Below are 15,523 nucleotides of genomic sequence, written 5' to 3'. Positions count from 1 at the left end.
GCCTCTCTCCTCTGGTACTAGCAGATAAACTCCCACAGACACACAGCACTGACCTCAGCACTGGCCCCTGAACAGCCCTGCTTTAGCTATGGGGACAGGCTTAACCCTAAGGGTCTCTGTGACCACAGGATAAACAACAAGCATGAAATCAGCACAAGGACAATAATATGAAACTATTCAAAATGAAGCCAAGTCTATTTTAAAATATAAGAGACCATAAGATTCTGTGTATATTAATATACCTTGACAATCCTCTAGCCAACAGGTGTAATAAAGCATTTGTTTATATGTCTGACAATCAAGATCAATTAGTGATTAAAATGTAGATATATGTTTCATTTTCACCCTCGACCCATATCCATTTCAATTTAACTACAAAACACTAAAGTGCACTTACCTTGAAATCAGTGTAGCCACCTTAGACATAGTCCACCTGTACTGGTTGTTAACTGTTTCAGAGTGAACAATCTGTTTATTTAACAAGCCGTTATCAAAGGTTTCATAGCTCCGATAACACAGTTTCCATCAGAACACCCTCCTTTAGCCTTGAGTTCATTCCCTTAAAGAAACAGTAACATGGTTTAGGTGCTGTAAGTGTCTGGGATCGGACCTTTGGGTATTCTTTGTCAGCTCAGGGTGCGGACATTGTTCAGGGTGTTAATATATTACATGTTCACACTCACAGTAACACCAAACCCAGCAAACCACACAGGCACCATTCATTACAGACTGAAAAGGCCATCGGAGGGTGAATGTCACCCAGGCTGATCTGGAGTCAGTCTCTCACCTCTAGTGTCATCAGATTAACTCCTGCAGGCTGATCTGGAGTCAGTCTCTCACCTCTAGTGTCATCAGATTAACTCCTGCAGGCTGATCTGGAGTCAGTCTCTCACCTCTAGTGTCATCAGATTAACTCCTGCAGGCTGATCTGGAGTCAGTCTCTCACCTCTAGTGTCATCAGATCAACTCCTATAGGCACACACACACCACCACTGATCTCAGACCTGCAGCCATAATTTGGTGCTGATGGGATCCAACAGCAGAACAGACATGAGTAGGGAAATAAATGGGTTCTTTAAAGAGCCAGGCAGAGGCGCAAAAACCCAGACTGCCTAGAAAACATCCGATACAGTCATTGATTTGAACTCCATTTTCTCCATGCCTTAACACTCTCTCTGATGTTGATCTTTAAGGTAAAGTAAATCCTTCTTGTGGGTTTGTATTTACTTTGCCTTAATGTGTTCTGGGGTGTGGTCCTTATCTTTCAGGCGTGTCTTGTCTGTTTGTTGAAGGCTGCAGTGTGGGCGGTAATGTTTGCTTAAATATAGTCTGGTTAACTTTATTTGTTCCCTGCATTTACGTGTAGCCTGAAGTGACATGAACTAGGCAGTCAATGGAATGTATTTACACAGAAGCGTAAGCTGGTTAAAATGGGGAAATGAGTCATATATTTTTGCCAACATATTGGAGTGTATTTTTATGATTTAGTGAGTTCACAAATCTTTAAATTATGTCACTTTTACATATATGGAAGGAGAAATACTCCCAGTGCTCACAGTTCCTTTACAGTCAGTGTGTGTGTGTGTGTGTGTTTGTGTGTGTGTGTGTTTGTGTGTGTTTGTGTGTGTGTGTGTGTGTGTGTGTGTGTGTGTGTGTGTGTGTGTGTGTGTGTGTGTGAGGAGATGGAGGAGGGATACTTCCAGTGCTCACAGTTCCTCTACGGTCAGTGTGTGTGTGTGTGTGAGTGTGTGTGTGTGTGTTTTACAGGTGTTCAGGAGAAGATGGGCATCATGAACAGAGGGGTGGTGTATGGACTGTGGGACTATGAGGTGGAGGCTGAGGACGAGCTGTCCTTCAGGGAGGGGGACTGCATGACCATCCTGCGCAGGCAGGACCAGGAGGAGACGCAGTGGTGGTGGCCCCGCTGTGGGGACAAGGAGGGCTACATCCCCCGAAACCTGCTGGGGGTCAGTCTGTCTGTCTGTGTGTGTGATTGCTGTAGAGCATTGTTTCCCAAACTGGGGTACGCCAGATGTACGCAAAGGAACGTAGGAGGTACGCGAAAAAGTGAAACAGCCCATTACATTTTCAAACTGACCTATAAATAGACATGACATCTTAAATAGTCTGAATAGCCGAGTTGCAATGCCAAAAATACACTCATGTATACATTGTAGTGTTCAGCGAAATATAAAAAGGTCTCCAAGAGAAAACAGAAGAAGGCCTACTATCGAGGATGCACCTGCCGGCGACAGCATGTGGTGGTACATAGCTGGAGACTGTAAAAAGTTTGGGAAACACTGCTGTAGAGTATTCGTATCTATTCTTGTAGATATCAATGTGAAGATATTACTGTGTTACAGTATCACTGCTGATAATTGAGCTCATCTCTCTCTCTCTTTCTCTCTCACAGCTGTACCTTAGGATCAAACCCAGACAGAGAAGCCTGGCTGAAGAATATTATGTGGCCTATCAAACTGACATTACACACAAACACACACGTATACATTTACACACACACACAGTTCAGCAGAACACTAAGAGTCCCAGTACAGCACATCTTTGCTGAATGATGGAACAGTTGATGAAAGTGTGACATAAATAGGTGTGTCTGTGGACAGAGAACAGCCTGAACTACGCGTTACTCACTGGACTGATCAAAAGAGTTTATTTTGCTGACATTCATTGAGAAGATAAAAAACCTTGTTTTTTCTTTGTAAAATTTGGAGAGAGTGGGAGAGAATTGGTGAAGTATAACAATGAAGATTGTGATAATGACTGCGTTTAAGATTGTAAAATGAACACTGTTTTCTTTGTTGTTTGTGTAAAACTTTATTTGTAAATGTACCCAACTACTCATGTACTCATATTGCTGGATAGTCTGTCACCTGCAGCATCTCTATGATCATCATGTTTTTCTTTTTTTCTCTATTTGAAAATGGATGCCATTTTTAAGGCCCTAATGTAGTTAGACATTTGTGTAGTTTATTTATATTTCTGTTTAATTAATTTACATTGTTCCTCACACATTATCTAATAGAGAGAGTAGAGAGAATGTTGATTTCACAAAGAGGTTATCAAAATGACTGCCATCACATCCTTTGCTGCATACAAGGACAAAAAACATACAATCAGTCTTTCATAATAAAACAGAAATGATAACAGCTTGTATGAGAGATGCATTTTCTCCAAGGTCATGTCTGAAGAGAAAACATGTCTGACATCACTCTAAAGAGATGAAGATGATCTGTAAGAAGCCACAGAGCACAGGAGCAGCTTCCCATCTAAACGTGAAATAAACACATTTCATTCCAACACCTGCCTGAAGAGTCACTCTGGAGACAAACTCACATCTGCCCTCACTCATCTACCTGCAACATCACTATTTGCAAAATATCATAAAAGCAGTGGTGTATAAACATAATACACATATCATTATTTCCTTAGTATCACAGCATCACACATGTGTATGAATAGGAGTGGGTGACTCCTGTGTTCCTGCAGCATGGGGAGGTCATGTGATCTGGCACAGGGACACTGATGAGTCATGCCAAACCCCAAACCCAGGATAGAGGGGCTCAGTGAATGTGGAGTAGAACGTGTGCTGGTGGGTGAGTGTGTCAGAGGCGATGCTGTAGAAGGACAGAGTGCCGGCCGGCCAGTCCAGGTACACTCCTACTGTTCTGGAGCCGGAGGAGGGGGCAGGTATGTCTGTGTCTTCATTATTGTGTCTGGCAGAGTAACTGCCAGAGTATGTGTGAGGAGAGCACTCCAGACTCCAGGACTTGTCATTATGTCCCAGCAGGCAGTCATCACTCCCCCCTTTCCTCTGGATGCTTCTGTACGCCACAGCTATATAAGCCCCCCTCCCACTCCACTCAGCCTCCCAGTAGCAGCGTCCAGACAGTCCCTCTCTACACAACACCTGATCCCACAAGACAAATCTCTCTGGGTGGTCAGGATACGGATGCTCCTTTTTCACATGTGTCACCTTTCTGTTCCCCTCAGAGAGAGAAAGACATCTGCCTGCTGTGTTTGTGTCCAGTGTGAGCTCACAGGCATCTGCAGACAAGAGGGGAGAGAAGAGAGGAGAGAATAACATCATCAGAAAAGACAGCTGCTGCCGACTAACCTACACACACACAAACATACATCACATTATCTGTGCTTTCCCAAATAACGCATTTGGATGCATCCCCACCCCTTACTGTCCTCTGAGGAGTGTTAAAGACACTTTGTAAACATCTTAATCTTACTTTCTAGATTTCTTAAGAGCTGAACACTTCCCAAATTATTTGATATTGGAAATGAATGCCTTGGGCTCATTAATTGCTGTGACCCTGGCACACACACACACACATACATACATACACACACATGTGTGCATCATTGTGAAGTGTGCAGTGGTAACAGCTACAGCAGGCATAACACTCAGTGAAGGCAGACTACAGACTGAACACACAGAACAGATGTCTGTGAATGATCCCAATTCATACAGTTACTGAATTAACCATTAAGACTTACATCTCAGCAAACGTGGTCGAGCTCTGCTTACTGAAGCATGGTCAGTTCTGTAACAGAAACACACGGTCACACATATTCTTCTTCCATTTTTTTTCATTTGAATAGTTCATTGTTACTACATGAAGTAAATGATAATTTAAGGAAACATGAATATGTATTACTGTAAGATGAATGTTGTATCTGATAAATCTGATTCAAATGGCTATAGGAGCAATGGTGATTATTTTATTGCATTGAATGCTGCTGTATTTTGCACTGGTGCTCTTAGTTTAATTATGTGAAGGAAGGCAGTCAGGTTAAGATGGACCTTGACCTTTGACACCAGAGAAACAAGGACAAAGGAACAAAGAAATCAGGAAGATGTAGAGTAAATATAGTTCTTTATGCCTATTTTGCCTATTTCTTGCATAATTGGGACTAGTTTTTACCTTTACCAACTGCCTATTCATTGACTCATCCCTTTGCTACCATATAATTTATTTGGACTTCTGGATTCCTTTAAAGTCCACTACCCTGCTTGACCTCTAATCCTCAGATAATTTATCTGGACCACTTTGCAAAAGGGACAGTTTAAATTCATATTTGCAATATTGGACGCTGTATCAAAGAAGTGACCTACCTCTAAGTTGATAAAGTAGCTATTTAAATACATCTTCGAAAAAACATCACTACACTAGGTATGAAGAAACTGATTTGATCTCACACGAATAATGCAGAAAAGTACAACATTGGGATGTCTTTCTACGCTTACTCAGGCTTCTCCAGTTTACAGACAGGATCCTCCAGTCTAACAGATAACAGCTTCAGTCCTGATTCTCCGGGATGATTGTAGCTCAGATCCAGCTCTTTTAGGTGGGAGGGGTTTGAAGAAAGAGCTGAAGCCAGACAAATACAACCCTTTTCTGAGATGAGACAATCAGAGAGCCTAAGAGAGAGAATTCTCAAGTTAAACTGAAAAATCTCCTTATCAGAATAATATCTCTTCAGTACCTACATTACTTCATTGTACAGGCAGTCATTACTCAAAAAAAACAGAAACACTTTTAACTAGGACTGATGTGTTCAATGGAAATGCTCTCGTGCCCTTTAAAATAGTGGTTCTCAACAGGGGGACCAGGGCCCAAAAGGGCAACTCAGGGAGATGTAAGGGCGGCCTTAAGATGATAGAAGATTATTTAAAACAATGAAATACATGAACATTTGTATTCGTTGGTTGGGCAGTATTGGTTGGATTAGGTTGTTGGGTATGAGTACTTGCATGTGACAGAAAGAGGTTTGGCTGCTGCAGTGCACTCTAATCCCCGCCAGTCATTGTGAAAAGTTTATATAATGAAAACTCTTAATCACTGCCAGTTATAACTGCATTTCATCTCAAATTTGTTTTGGTCCTAGTGTGTTTGTGTGTCAGTGTGTGTGTGAGAGCGAGAGAGTGTGAGGTCTGTCTTTGTGTCGTCAACAAACACAAGGAGATACAAGAAACCAATCAACTCGTGTTCACACTAAATGGTATAAAACAATATCTGCACCAAGGCAACTTCAAGTTCCAGAGGGTATTGTAATAGGGCTGGGCACTTAAGCAAATTTAAATGTATGTTATGATTATGGCTTCCAACAATTACGAAAAACAACATAGAGTATTTTGCATCATCATGTGTCTTTGAGTAAGTTTGTGTTTGAGTGAGTGAATTCATGCTTTTTGTACTCACCCTGCATTGGGCTGTGTTGATGTGCTGCTCATGTTTCCAGGATCATCCATGTCCTGGTCATTCTTCATGGTCACACAGCTGTGTAGTGCAGACTCTGGTCTGAGTGTCTGACTCTGACCTGCAGCTTCCTCTACGTCTTGATTAATTTCAGTTGTCTCACTAGGCCAGAACGGCAGAAGAAATGTAATACAGAATTAGTTAATAAACTGAAATGACGTAAAAGCCCTGTATAATCCAAACATATATTGTGTTCATTTACTAGAGGGGTGTTTTAGCTCATTTAAAGCAAGTAAAACAATAGATTGAAAAAGGCTAAATATCACTTCATGCTCTATGCTACTCTCCTCTTTTCAGAATCAGGTTTTTAAAATGGGATTCAAATAAATAGGTCTAACTGTTAATACATAAGTGACTTCAGCAAAGGCCTACACAGAGAAAGGCTGTGGTGATTCCTGGTCCTATTTTCATCAATAACCCCTATAGGCTTTCATGAACGTTTTGGTGAATAATAATGTTTTCCTTTGACTAGGATACACTTGCAAGTTACACTAAGCTTCATCCATTGTTCAGTACGGACAAGTTATTTTCTCATGGCCTTCTTGTTGGGCTTTAATATGATGTTTCACACTAATGCAAAATGGCCAAGAGGTGTTGCTGTTACATTGGTTTGCCACCAGAGAAATCTAATTATGTGGTTTTATATGTTTTGACATATTATTATAAGGAAAAATGGACATCCATGTATGAAAGATTGGAAAGAGTGTAGATTAATATTTAACTCTGGACATTCCTACACTACACAAACATAAAAAGATTAGCTGGTAAAACACAGAGTTCTATCCATACTACACCTGGATTCGGTCAGGGTTTCAAGGAACCATTTGCCTGACCTGACTGACCTTTGAACCTTAGTCTACCAGAACGAGTCACACATTCAAAGACACCTAAATGTCAAACAGGATTGATAAAGAGCTCTTAGTTTTATCATGACTAAACACAGCAGCAGGTAATACCATGTTCAGGAGACTGTCAGTTTAGCCTAACCAACCCTTTGCAAGAAAACTCATCAAATTATTGCTGGAAGAACTATTCTGTCTTCTCGCAAAATAGACTTAAAAAACCCATCAATTGCAATAGATTAATCTCCAGCTGAACAATTTTGACATGCAGCAAAGCCATTTTCAGGTACTTGTCATTGTGATCCACTAGAACTAATACACAGATAATACATATGACTTATCTTATCACCAAAGGTGTTTGGAACCAGCAATCATGCCCACTGCCAGAGCATGAGAATGATTAACAGAGTCATGTGACCAGATAGCCCTGAGTAATTGGATAACTGCGCTCTTTGTAGAAGGGTGACCATGATTCTGGTAAATATTAAAGTTATTATTTACAGACAAAAGTAGATTAGCCACTTAATTTATACTCTGAGTGGATTTACATACACTGGGCCCTAATTTCGTAGGGCAATGACCTCAGCAAACAGTTTTCATGCAGCAGTTACTCCCCAGTGAGAACAGGCAGGGAGGGTTGGCACCTCATGACCTTTGAACTCACTGGCAGGATATGCTGATAAGAAAGACTACATGACTCACCATGTTGATCTGGAGTCAGCCTCTCTTCTCTGGTACTACCAGATAAACTCCCACAGACACACAGCACTGACCTCATCACATTACATGGCCCCTGAACAGTCCTGCTTTAGCTATTTGGACAGGCTTATCCATAAGGGTCTCTGTGACCACAGGATAAACCTCAACCCTCTTCTCTACTTTTGTAACTTCTTACTTTGTAAAAACAAGTGATGCAAATCTGATAGATCCCAGACACCATGTTTAGAGTCACCGAGACATGAGGACTGACATGTTACAGTATGGGGTCACATGACACGGGACAGGCAGGAAATCAGCACAAGGACAATATTATGAAACTATTCATAAAGAAGCCTAGTCTACTTAAAAATCTAGGAGACCTTCAGATTCTGTGCATGTTAACATTGTCTACCTTGACAGCCCTCTAGCCCTCATTAGTTTATATGCCTGACAATCAAGACCAAGGATCAATTAAAAATGTATATATATATTTTTTTCATTTTCACCCTCAAACCATATCCATATCAATTGAACAACAAAACAAATAAATGCACTTACCTTGCGATCAGTGTAACCACCTAAGACCTGTTCCACCTGTACTGGCTGTTAAATGTTTCAGAGTGAACTTTGTGTTTCTGCACAAGACGTTATAAAAGGATTGTATTGCTTAGATAACACAGTTTCCATCAGAACACCCTCCTTCAGCCTCAAGTTCATTTCCTTAAAGAAACAGTAACATAGTTTAGGTGCTGTAAGTGTTTGGGACTGAACCTTTGGGTATTATGTGTCAGCTCAGGGTGCAGACATTGATCAGGGTGTTAATTTATTATGTATTTATTATATACATTCACAGTAACACACTCACAGTAACAACAAACCCAGAAATCCACACAGGCACCATGGATCACTGACTGAAAAGGCCATCAGAGGGTGAATGTCACACAGGCTGATCTGGAGTCAGTCCACCACGTTAAGTGTCATCAGATTAACTCCTCTAGGCTGATCTGGAGTCAGTCCATCATGTCTAGTGTCATCAGATTAACATCACATTAACTCCTGCAGACACCACTGAGCACTGATCTCAGATCTTCAGTGTGTATTATGCAGGTGAAACTCGAAAGTCTGACAGGTACATGTGATCCTGCAACATGATGTGACATTATCTCTTGCTGCAGAACGTCGGACATTCGCCCCATTTCAAATCATAAAGTCTTTACGGACTGGTGTCTGACTGTTTTAACTGTGTAACAACCTGGAAATAATGTCTGTTTTACCTCCCTGTCTGCTCCTGAGTAGGTTATCTCCCTATCAGTATTTTAAAAGCCATTGTTAGAATGTTTCACAAGTGCACGCGCCAAGTTTTTTGCTAAATTTAAATAATTAATTTGAAAGAAATAAAGAAATGTACGTACATTTTTATCAGCCGAAGTTCATGCGGTGAGTTAGGGAAGCACGCCCTTTTACCACGGGTCTACTATGCTGGTATGGTACGTGCAAGAGTGCCCAACGTTGCTCAGGCTGCACAATGGTTGAGCTCAATATGTACAAATTCATGTCTATTGTTTGTGCATCATTTCATTTTCATTCTGTCACTTTCCTGAGTTAGGAGAATTTATTTGGCAGTTTCTAGTTTTTCATATGTAATGATTTTGTAGCAAACTTTAGTTTTTCCCCACTGTTACCTATCAAATCAAATCAAACTTTATTTGTACGCCGCATTTCATACCAGGAGGTTACACAATGCGCCTCACAGAAAGAAAAAATGTGTGTGTGTGTGTGTGTGTAGGTGGGGGGGGTGGGTACTAACCACACCTCTGCTGTCCAAAAGGGGGGCCAGTGTGATGTTGTCATTCTAAGGGAGGTGTGGTGAGCAGACACTACTGTGTGGTGTCAGGCCTCAGCAGATCTCAGCAGTGTGAGATATCCGGCAGAGCAGTACTGATACAGCAATTTGTGTTTGATTATTCATAATCATCAAGTTTGCCTTTAACTTTTGTTTTGACTCTCATGTCATTGTTTATTCTCCTTAAAGACAGACCCTCTCTACACAACACTTGATGCCTGTAGTCGAATCTCTCTGGGTGGTCAGGATACGGCTGCTCCTTATTCACACGTCACCTTTCTGTTCCCCTCAGAGAGAGAAAAATGTCTGCCTGTGGGTACAGTGTGAGCTCACAGGCATCTGCAGACAAGAGAGGAGAGAACAACAGAATATGGGCAGTGACAGCTGCTGCTGACTAACACACACACACACACACATACACACACACACACACACACACACACACACACACACACACACACACACACATACACAAACACACACAAACACACACACACACACACACACACACACACACACACACACACACACACACCCATACACAAACACACACACACACACAAACACATCACACCTACCCATTACATTGTTTTGTTTTTGCTGAATAACATTGAAGAATGGGCCCAAGTTGTTCAATCCCACTCTGTGACAGTAGAGCATTTTCTAGAGTGCTGTATCTCCCCACCTCACATTCATCCCTCCATCTCTCTCACTGTATCACTTCATCAGCCTAACCAGCCCTCTCAGCCACGCCCACTCCAGTCCTGCCCGGCCTCACCTGGACATCAACACCAATTAGCCAATGGGCTTTTTAAAGACTGAATATCATCACTTGTAGACTGTTCCCCAATTAGCTGTGGGCTCTTTAAAGACTGAATATCATCACTTGTAGACTGTTCCCCAATTAGCTGTGGGCTCTTTAAAGACTGAATATCATCACTTGTAGACTGTTCCCCAATTAGCTGTGGGCTTTTGAAAGAGCTCACTGACCTCATCTGTCTCACTGTGAGGTACTGTTGTCTAGTACGTTCCAGAGAGCCGTTTTAGTGCATTTGCTGGTCTTGATCTAAGATCCTTCTCACATTGCCTGTTTATCTTTTGTATTCATGTCTGTGTGGATAGTTTACCTGTTTGTCTTTTGTATTCATGTCTGTGTGGATAGTTTACCTGTTTGTCTTTTGGATTCATGTCTGTGTGGATAGTTTACCTGTTTGTCTTTTGGATTCATGTCTGTGTGGATAGTTTACCTGTTTGTCTTTTGGATTCATGTCTGTGTGGATAGTTTACCTGTTTGACTGATCTAACCTGTTCTGACCTGTTAGTGGCTTTTTGGATTCTCCCTTTGGACTCGTACTTTGGACTTCTGTTTAGGAAAACTTGTTTGAAGTCTCAATCTGGGTCTCTGCCTTGAATCATCCCACTGACACTCATTCATTCATTCCCACGTATTCGCGCACGCTTGCACGCTCGCACGTACACACACACACACACACGCTTGCACGTACACACACACACACATGCACACTGAAAGGATCTTCCCTCGAATGAAATAAATTGAATGAATGATTACTCTTCTTTTAATCATTATCATGGATCTCCCTCCATTACTTTCAAACATTTGGATTCCTCTTTTGCCCACTTTAAGGTCCATACCGAAAGTGTCTAATTAAACACATCAAGAGAACAAACATCAAGGGTCACATGTATCAACGTTGCATACGCACTGAAATGCCTTTGATAAGAAGCAATATATGATGGCTATACAAACAGCGCTGTCTGCAGAATGATGTGTTCCTGCAGCATGGGGAGGTCATGTGATCTGGCACAAGGACGCTGAGAAGTCATAATAAACCCTAAACCCAGGATAGAGGGGCTCAGTGAATGTGGCGTGGAATGTGTGCAGGTGGGTGAGTGTGTCAGAGGAGACGCTGTAGAAGGACAGAGTGCTAATTGGATGGCGATGGTTGGGTGTAGCTGGTAGAATGCCTTTGATGTGGGGGTACATATGATGGCCAGAAAAACAGCACTGTCATGTGATCTGGCTGTCATATGATCTGGCACAGGGACACTGAGAAGTCATAATAAACCCTAAACCCAGGTGGTCTTGGTGCCTGCAGAGCTGGACCGATAGAGTGATGCTGGAGATAACTGAGGGGATGCTTCAGAGGAACACAGAGACCTCATGTTGTTTCATAACTGAGTGCACATTGACCTATTAAAAGTCTTAACAGTACATTGATATTCTGTTTAAAGTCTGACTGGATTGTTAAAGGGAATAAATTGCCAAGTGGGTGAATAGAGGAAGCCCACACATGTTTTGCTTCCATGAGAACATACAGTAAGTTCATAGTAAATCAGATCAGCGACACACCGTCACAAAGATATGACAAACTATTAAACTGAATGTCCTCCATTGAGTTTAGTCAGTGAAATGCCACTGTCAAAAAATGTACATGATAGTATTTTGAAATGGTTTCTCTCTTTTATTGTGAGTAAAGGTCTGTAATATGTGTGTAACATGAAATTGACTTGATGACACAGACACAACTGTAAGTTCGTGGTCAAGTCTTGTATCAGGAAGTAAACGCCACCTAACCACCTCACCCGCCTCCACTTCTTTCTCCCATTTTGTTTCATGCATGTATGTTCATGTTTCTGTATTTGTTTTTCTTTATTCATTAATGTTAGTGGGGGGAAATCAATGCGTATTTTAACAGCTAATTAGACCTCTCTTTGCCAGACTAGCCATCCTCTTACAGATAAAGCGTCATACAGAGACTTTCTTCACCTGTTGGTAGGGGCTGCCTCTCCTGAACGAATGTCTTATTTATCTTTATTCAGGGTGAGATTGGCCTGGGAACAATATCTTTGTAATGTTATTATTTTCATTAGGAGGTTGTTTAGTCTTGATGGAAAATGCACAGGAGTTACTATTTCAAAGCCTGCATGTTGAAATCTATATTGGGGAAATACATGTAATGTGGGCCGACATTAAATCATTAATATGAATTACTGTTCAGTCACAGGAGTCTAATAGCACCACAGGCAAAATTGCTGATCTCGTCATGAATATCACTTTTTCATACCCGCTTATCTCTTTTTTTTATCTCTCTCCATATAATCAAGTAAGATGAGATGAAAAGTGTTTGCAGCCTCCCTACTTTAGGTGTGTCAGCAGCACACACACACATCCTCTCTCTGTCTTAGGTCTGTCTTTCACAAAATGGCCATCCTTGTACAGATACCTCATTAACTCTTCACCTACCTCTCCTAAAGTGAAGCTGATATCTTTTCTCTCAGACTTCAGGGTGAGATTGGACTGGGACACATCAGTGGCTGCTGTGTTCTGTAGTCTGGGCCGCCATGTGTCAGCAGTCCCCTTACTTTAGGGGTGTCAGCAGCACACACCCAAACCCATCCTCTCTCTGTCCGAGTGACTCTAGAGTGCCCCCTATCTGCCCCCCTCAGATCACATGGCAGGGGGATGTAGATGCTACCACCCTCACCCCACTGTTCCCCATCCTCTGCCCCCACACGGATCCAGACATGGCAGGGAGATGCAGGTGCTACACAGAGAGAGGGGAGGTGTTGGTGCTGTTAGCCATAAAGACACTGACACACACACACACACACACACACACACACATACACTTTTTAATTACTGTTCATTATTACAGTGTTGTACAGTGTTGCATTGTAAACTTAGTTATTATATTACTGCAATGCACTCATTTGGAGTACAGTGCACTGAATGGAAACATGACCAGTCAATGCATGTCATCGCCAAATCATTTATATGTTTCATAAGCCAGGACAAAGAGACATGGGGAAGCAGCTTTTAGTTTATATACCCCCTGTTACGACCTGGCTCGTGAGTCGCAACATAAATTGGAGACAGACCACAGAGTTGTATGAAAAGGAAGTATTTATTTCTATATAACTTAAAAGCAGTGGCTAAAATGGTGTCTGCAAAACACCAGCACCAAACGCATGGTGTTCACCAGCCTCGAAAGCATGGTGGGAATGCGAGCTCCCTCTGAGGGCAAACAGCATGGCTTTATCCACACCTCTCAGGTGTGGACAATCAAGCTGATTATACCCATTCACCACCCAAAGCCAGTAGGGGTGTAGAGGGGCGTAACACCCCCAGCCTTTGGAACACTCTGCCAGAATACCTAAGAATGGCTGAAACGGTTGAAACCTTTAAACATGCACTTAAGACATACCTCTTTGATCTCGCTTATCACTCACTGTAAAATATATTCATTTGATATTTATTTATTTACTTACTGTATCTCTGTCTCTTTTCAAGTGTTTGTACTCCCCCACACAGCAGCTGTCTCTTAGTTTGACGATGACCGTGCTGAGCAGTCCTTTACGGTGCCAGTGCGGTTAGTACGTCATTGCCTGTTTATTTTTTTCTGGAAAATCTGTGTGTTTTTTTACAAGTGTTTGTAAGCACCCACCTTCTTTCCTACTGTGAGGCGCATTGTGTTACCTCCTTGTATGAAATGCGGCGTACAAATAAAGTTTGATTTGATTTGATTTGATTTGATTTCAAGTTGACAAGTGAAAAAATTTACAAATTCATACACTCTGTTTTGTTATGGCTTTGGAGAGAAAAAAGTCCATCAACTCAAAAATTAGTCATTCCCAAGTTGTATTCTCTAAAAAATATTTTATTTATTTAGTTATTTCAGGACAAAAGAGCATGTTTTTATTGTCCAGTGTGCAGAACATCTTGTGATTTACTCGACTCTTCAGTGTGTCCAGAACATCACTCTTCACTACTGTGAGGTTCTGTCTTACTTCTCTTCATTTTCACCAGTTTGCATGTGCAGAACAACAGATACACAGGACAGGAACCACACACGCATTACTCATTAACTATGCCTACCGTCGTAAGGAAACAAACAGACATAATAATATAACTTGAGAATTTTTTTTTTTACAAAACACCGGAATATGCACAATATGAATATGTCCCTAAATACAGGCAGCACAATATAACAGGCCTCACGCATCTGAGGATGCTGGAGAAGAGCACAGACAAAGCCTCCTTCTCACCAAAGAAGCCTCTCAATAACTACCATGCTGAACCCACATCCCATTACAGGCCCACAACACAGGGGTGATCTCATGTCAGGAGGAAATATAAGCCAAACAAAGTTAAAATGGTACCTATTGTATTATTAATAATGTCAGGCCTTCACAACAAGGTCAACAAAGAGTTACATATCACATTCTTCATCAAAAACATTCTGGATTAGTTCACTGAGAACTCTTTCAACATTGTTTGCTGAACAAACACGGTATGGACACTAACATTTCCAACAACTCAAATGAATGAGCATGAGTATAATGTTTGCCGTGGTTTCAGCAATTGTGTGCACCCATCTGCTTCTACACACGCCAGCCAAGTTAAACCAGTTCAGAATGCTATGTGGGTATGTACAATAATGTATGTAGAAGTCAATGTTGATGTTTAAAACACACACACACACACACACACACACACACACACACAGATCTCAGACCAGTGCATCATTTTCAAACAAATGCAGCAAATAACTAAACCTTAAGGAGAGCAGAATACATCATATTGTTGCTGAAAAATTCTTATAACCCACATATTCAATTCAGAAAATGCACAAAATATACAAAAATACAACATCACCATTTGCATAGTATCATCAAATCAGTGGTATATACACAGAATACACATATCACTATTTCCATAGCATCACACGTGTATGAATACAATAATACACAATAACTATACACATTATACACAATAACTGTGCCTAACACACACACACACACACACACACACACACACACACATTACGTAA

General features: G+C 41.3%; 2 protein-coding genes and 1 long non-coding RNA gene across 5 annotated transcripts in view; 2 read left to right on the top strand and 1 right to left on the bottom strand.

Moving 5' to 3' along the window:
* LOC105895990 (apoptosis-stimulating of p53 protein 2-like) overlaps positions 1–2,569 on the top strand; it is a 6,041-nt gene extending 3,472 nt beyond the window's left edge. The window contains exons 3-4 of the mRNA XM_042703503.1: positions 1,768–1,967; positions 2,414–2,569. Coding sequence (XP_042559437.1) covers positions 1,768–1,967; positions 2,414–2,569 — 356 coding nt within the window. The remainder of the gene's footprint in view (positions 1–1,767; positions 1,968–2,413) is intronic.
* Positions 2,570–3,470: 901 nt separating this feature from the next.
* On the bottom strand, positions 3,471–8,624 carry LOC116219193 (stonustoxin subunit beta-like). 3 transcript variants are annotated; one of them, XM_042703624.1, is made up of 4 exons: positions 8,387–8,577; positions 6,231–6,389; positions 4,525–4,571; positions 3,471–4,062 (listed from the first exon to the last, which is right to left on the bottom strand). In XM_042703624.1, the coding sequence occupies exons 2-4, from the start codon at positions 6,296–6,298 to the stop codon at positions 3,515–3,517; spliced, it is 663 nt and encodes a 220-aa protein (XP_042559558.1). In that variant the 5' UTR covers positions 6,299–6,389; positions 8,387–8,577; the 3' UTR covers positions 3,471–3,514. The 3 variants fall into 3 exon arrangements, 2 of the variants coding, with proteins under 2 accessions (XP_042559558.1, XP_042559559.1); XM_042703625.1 differs by lacking the exon at positions 4,525–4,571 and having other exon boundaries at positions 6,231–8,582; XR_006151626.1 differs by lacking the exons at positions 3,471–4,062; positions 4,525–4,571 and adding an exon at positions 5,280–5,449 and having other exon boundaries at positions 6,231–8,624.
* On the top strand, positions 4,070–5,368 carry LOC116219192. The gene is made up of 3 exons (XR_004163111.2): positions 4,070–4,573; positions 5,133–5,134; positions 5,280–5,368. It is a non-coding gene; the product is annotated as an uncharacterized LOC116219192 (long non-coding RNA).
* Positions 8,625–15,523: the final 6,899 nt, after the last annotated feature.

The sequence above is a fragment of the Clupea harengus genome, chromosome 24 (genome assembly GCF_900700415.2).
Source record: "Clupea harengus chromosome 24, Ch_v2.0.2, whole genome shotgun sequence".
NCBI classification, from domain to species: domain Eukaryota; kingdom Metazoa; phylum Chordata; class Actinopteri; order Clupeiformes; family Clupeidae; genus Clupea; species Clupea harengus.
The sequence above is the reverse complement of the archived record's forward strand: the minus strand, read 5'-3'. Positions and strand labels throughout refer to the sequence as shown.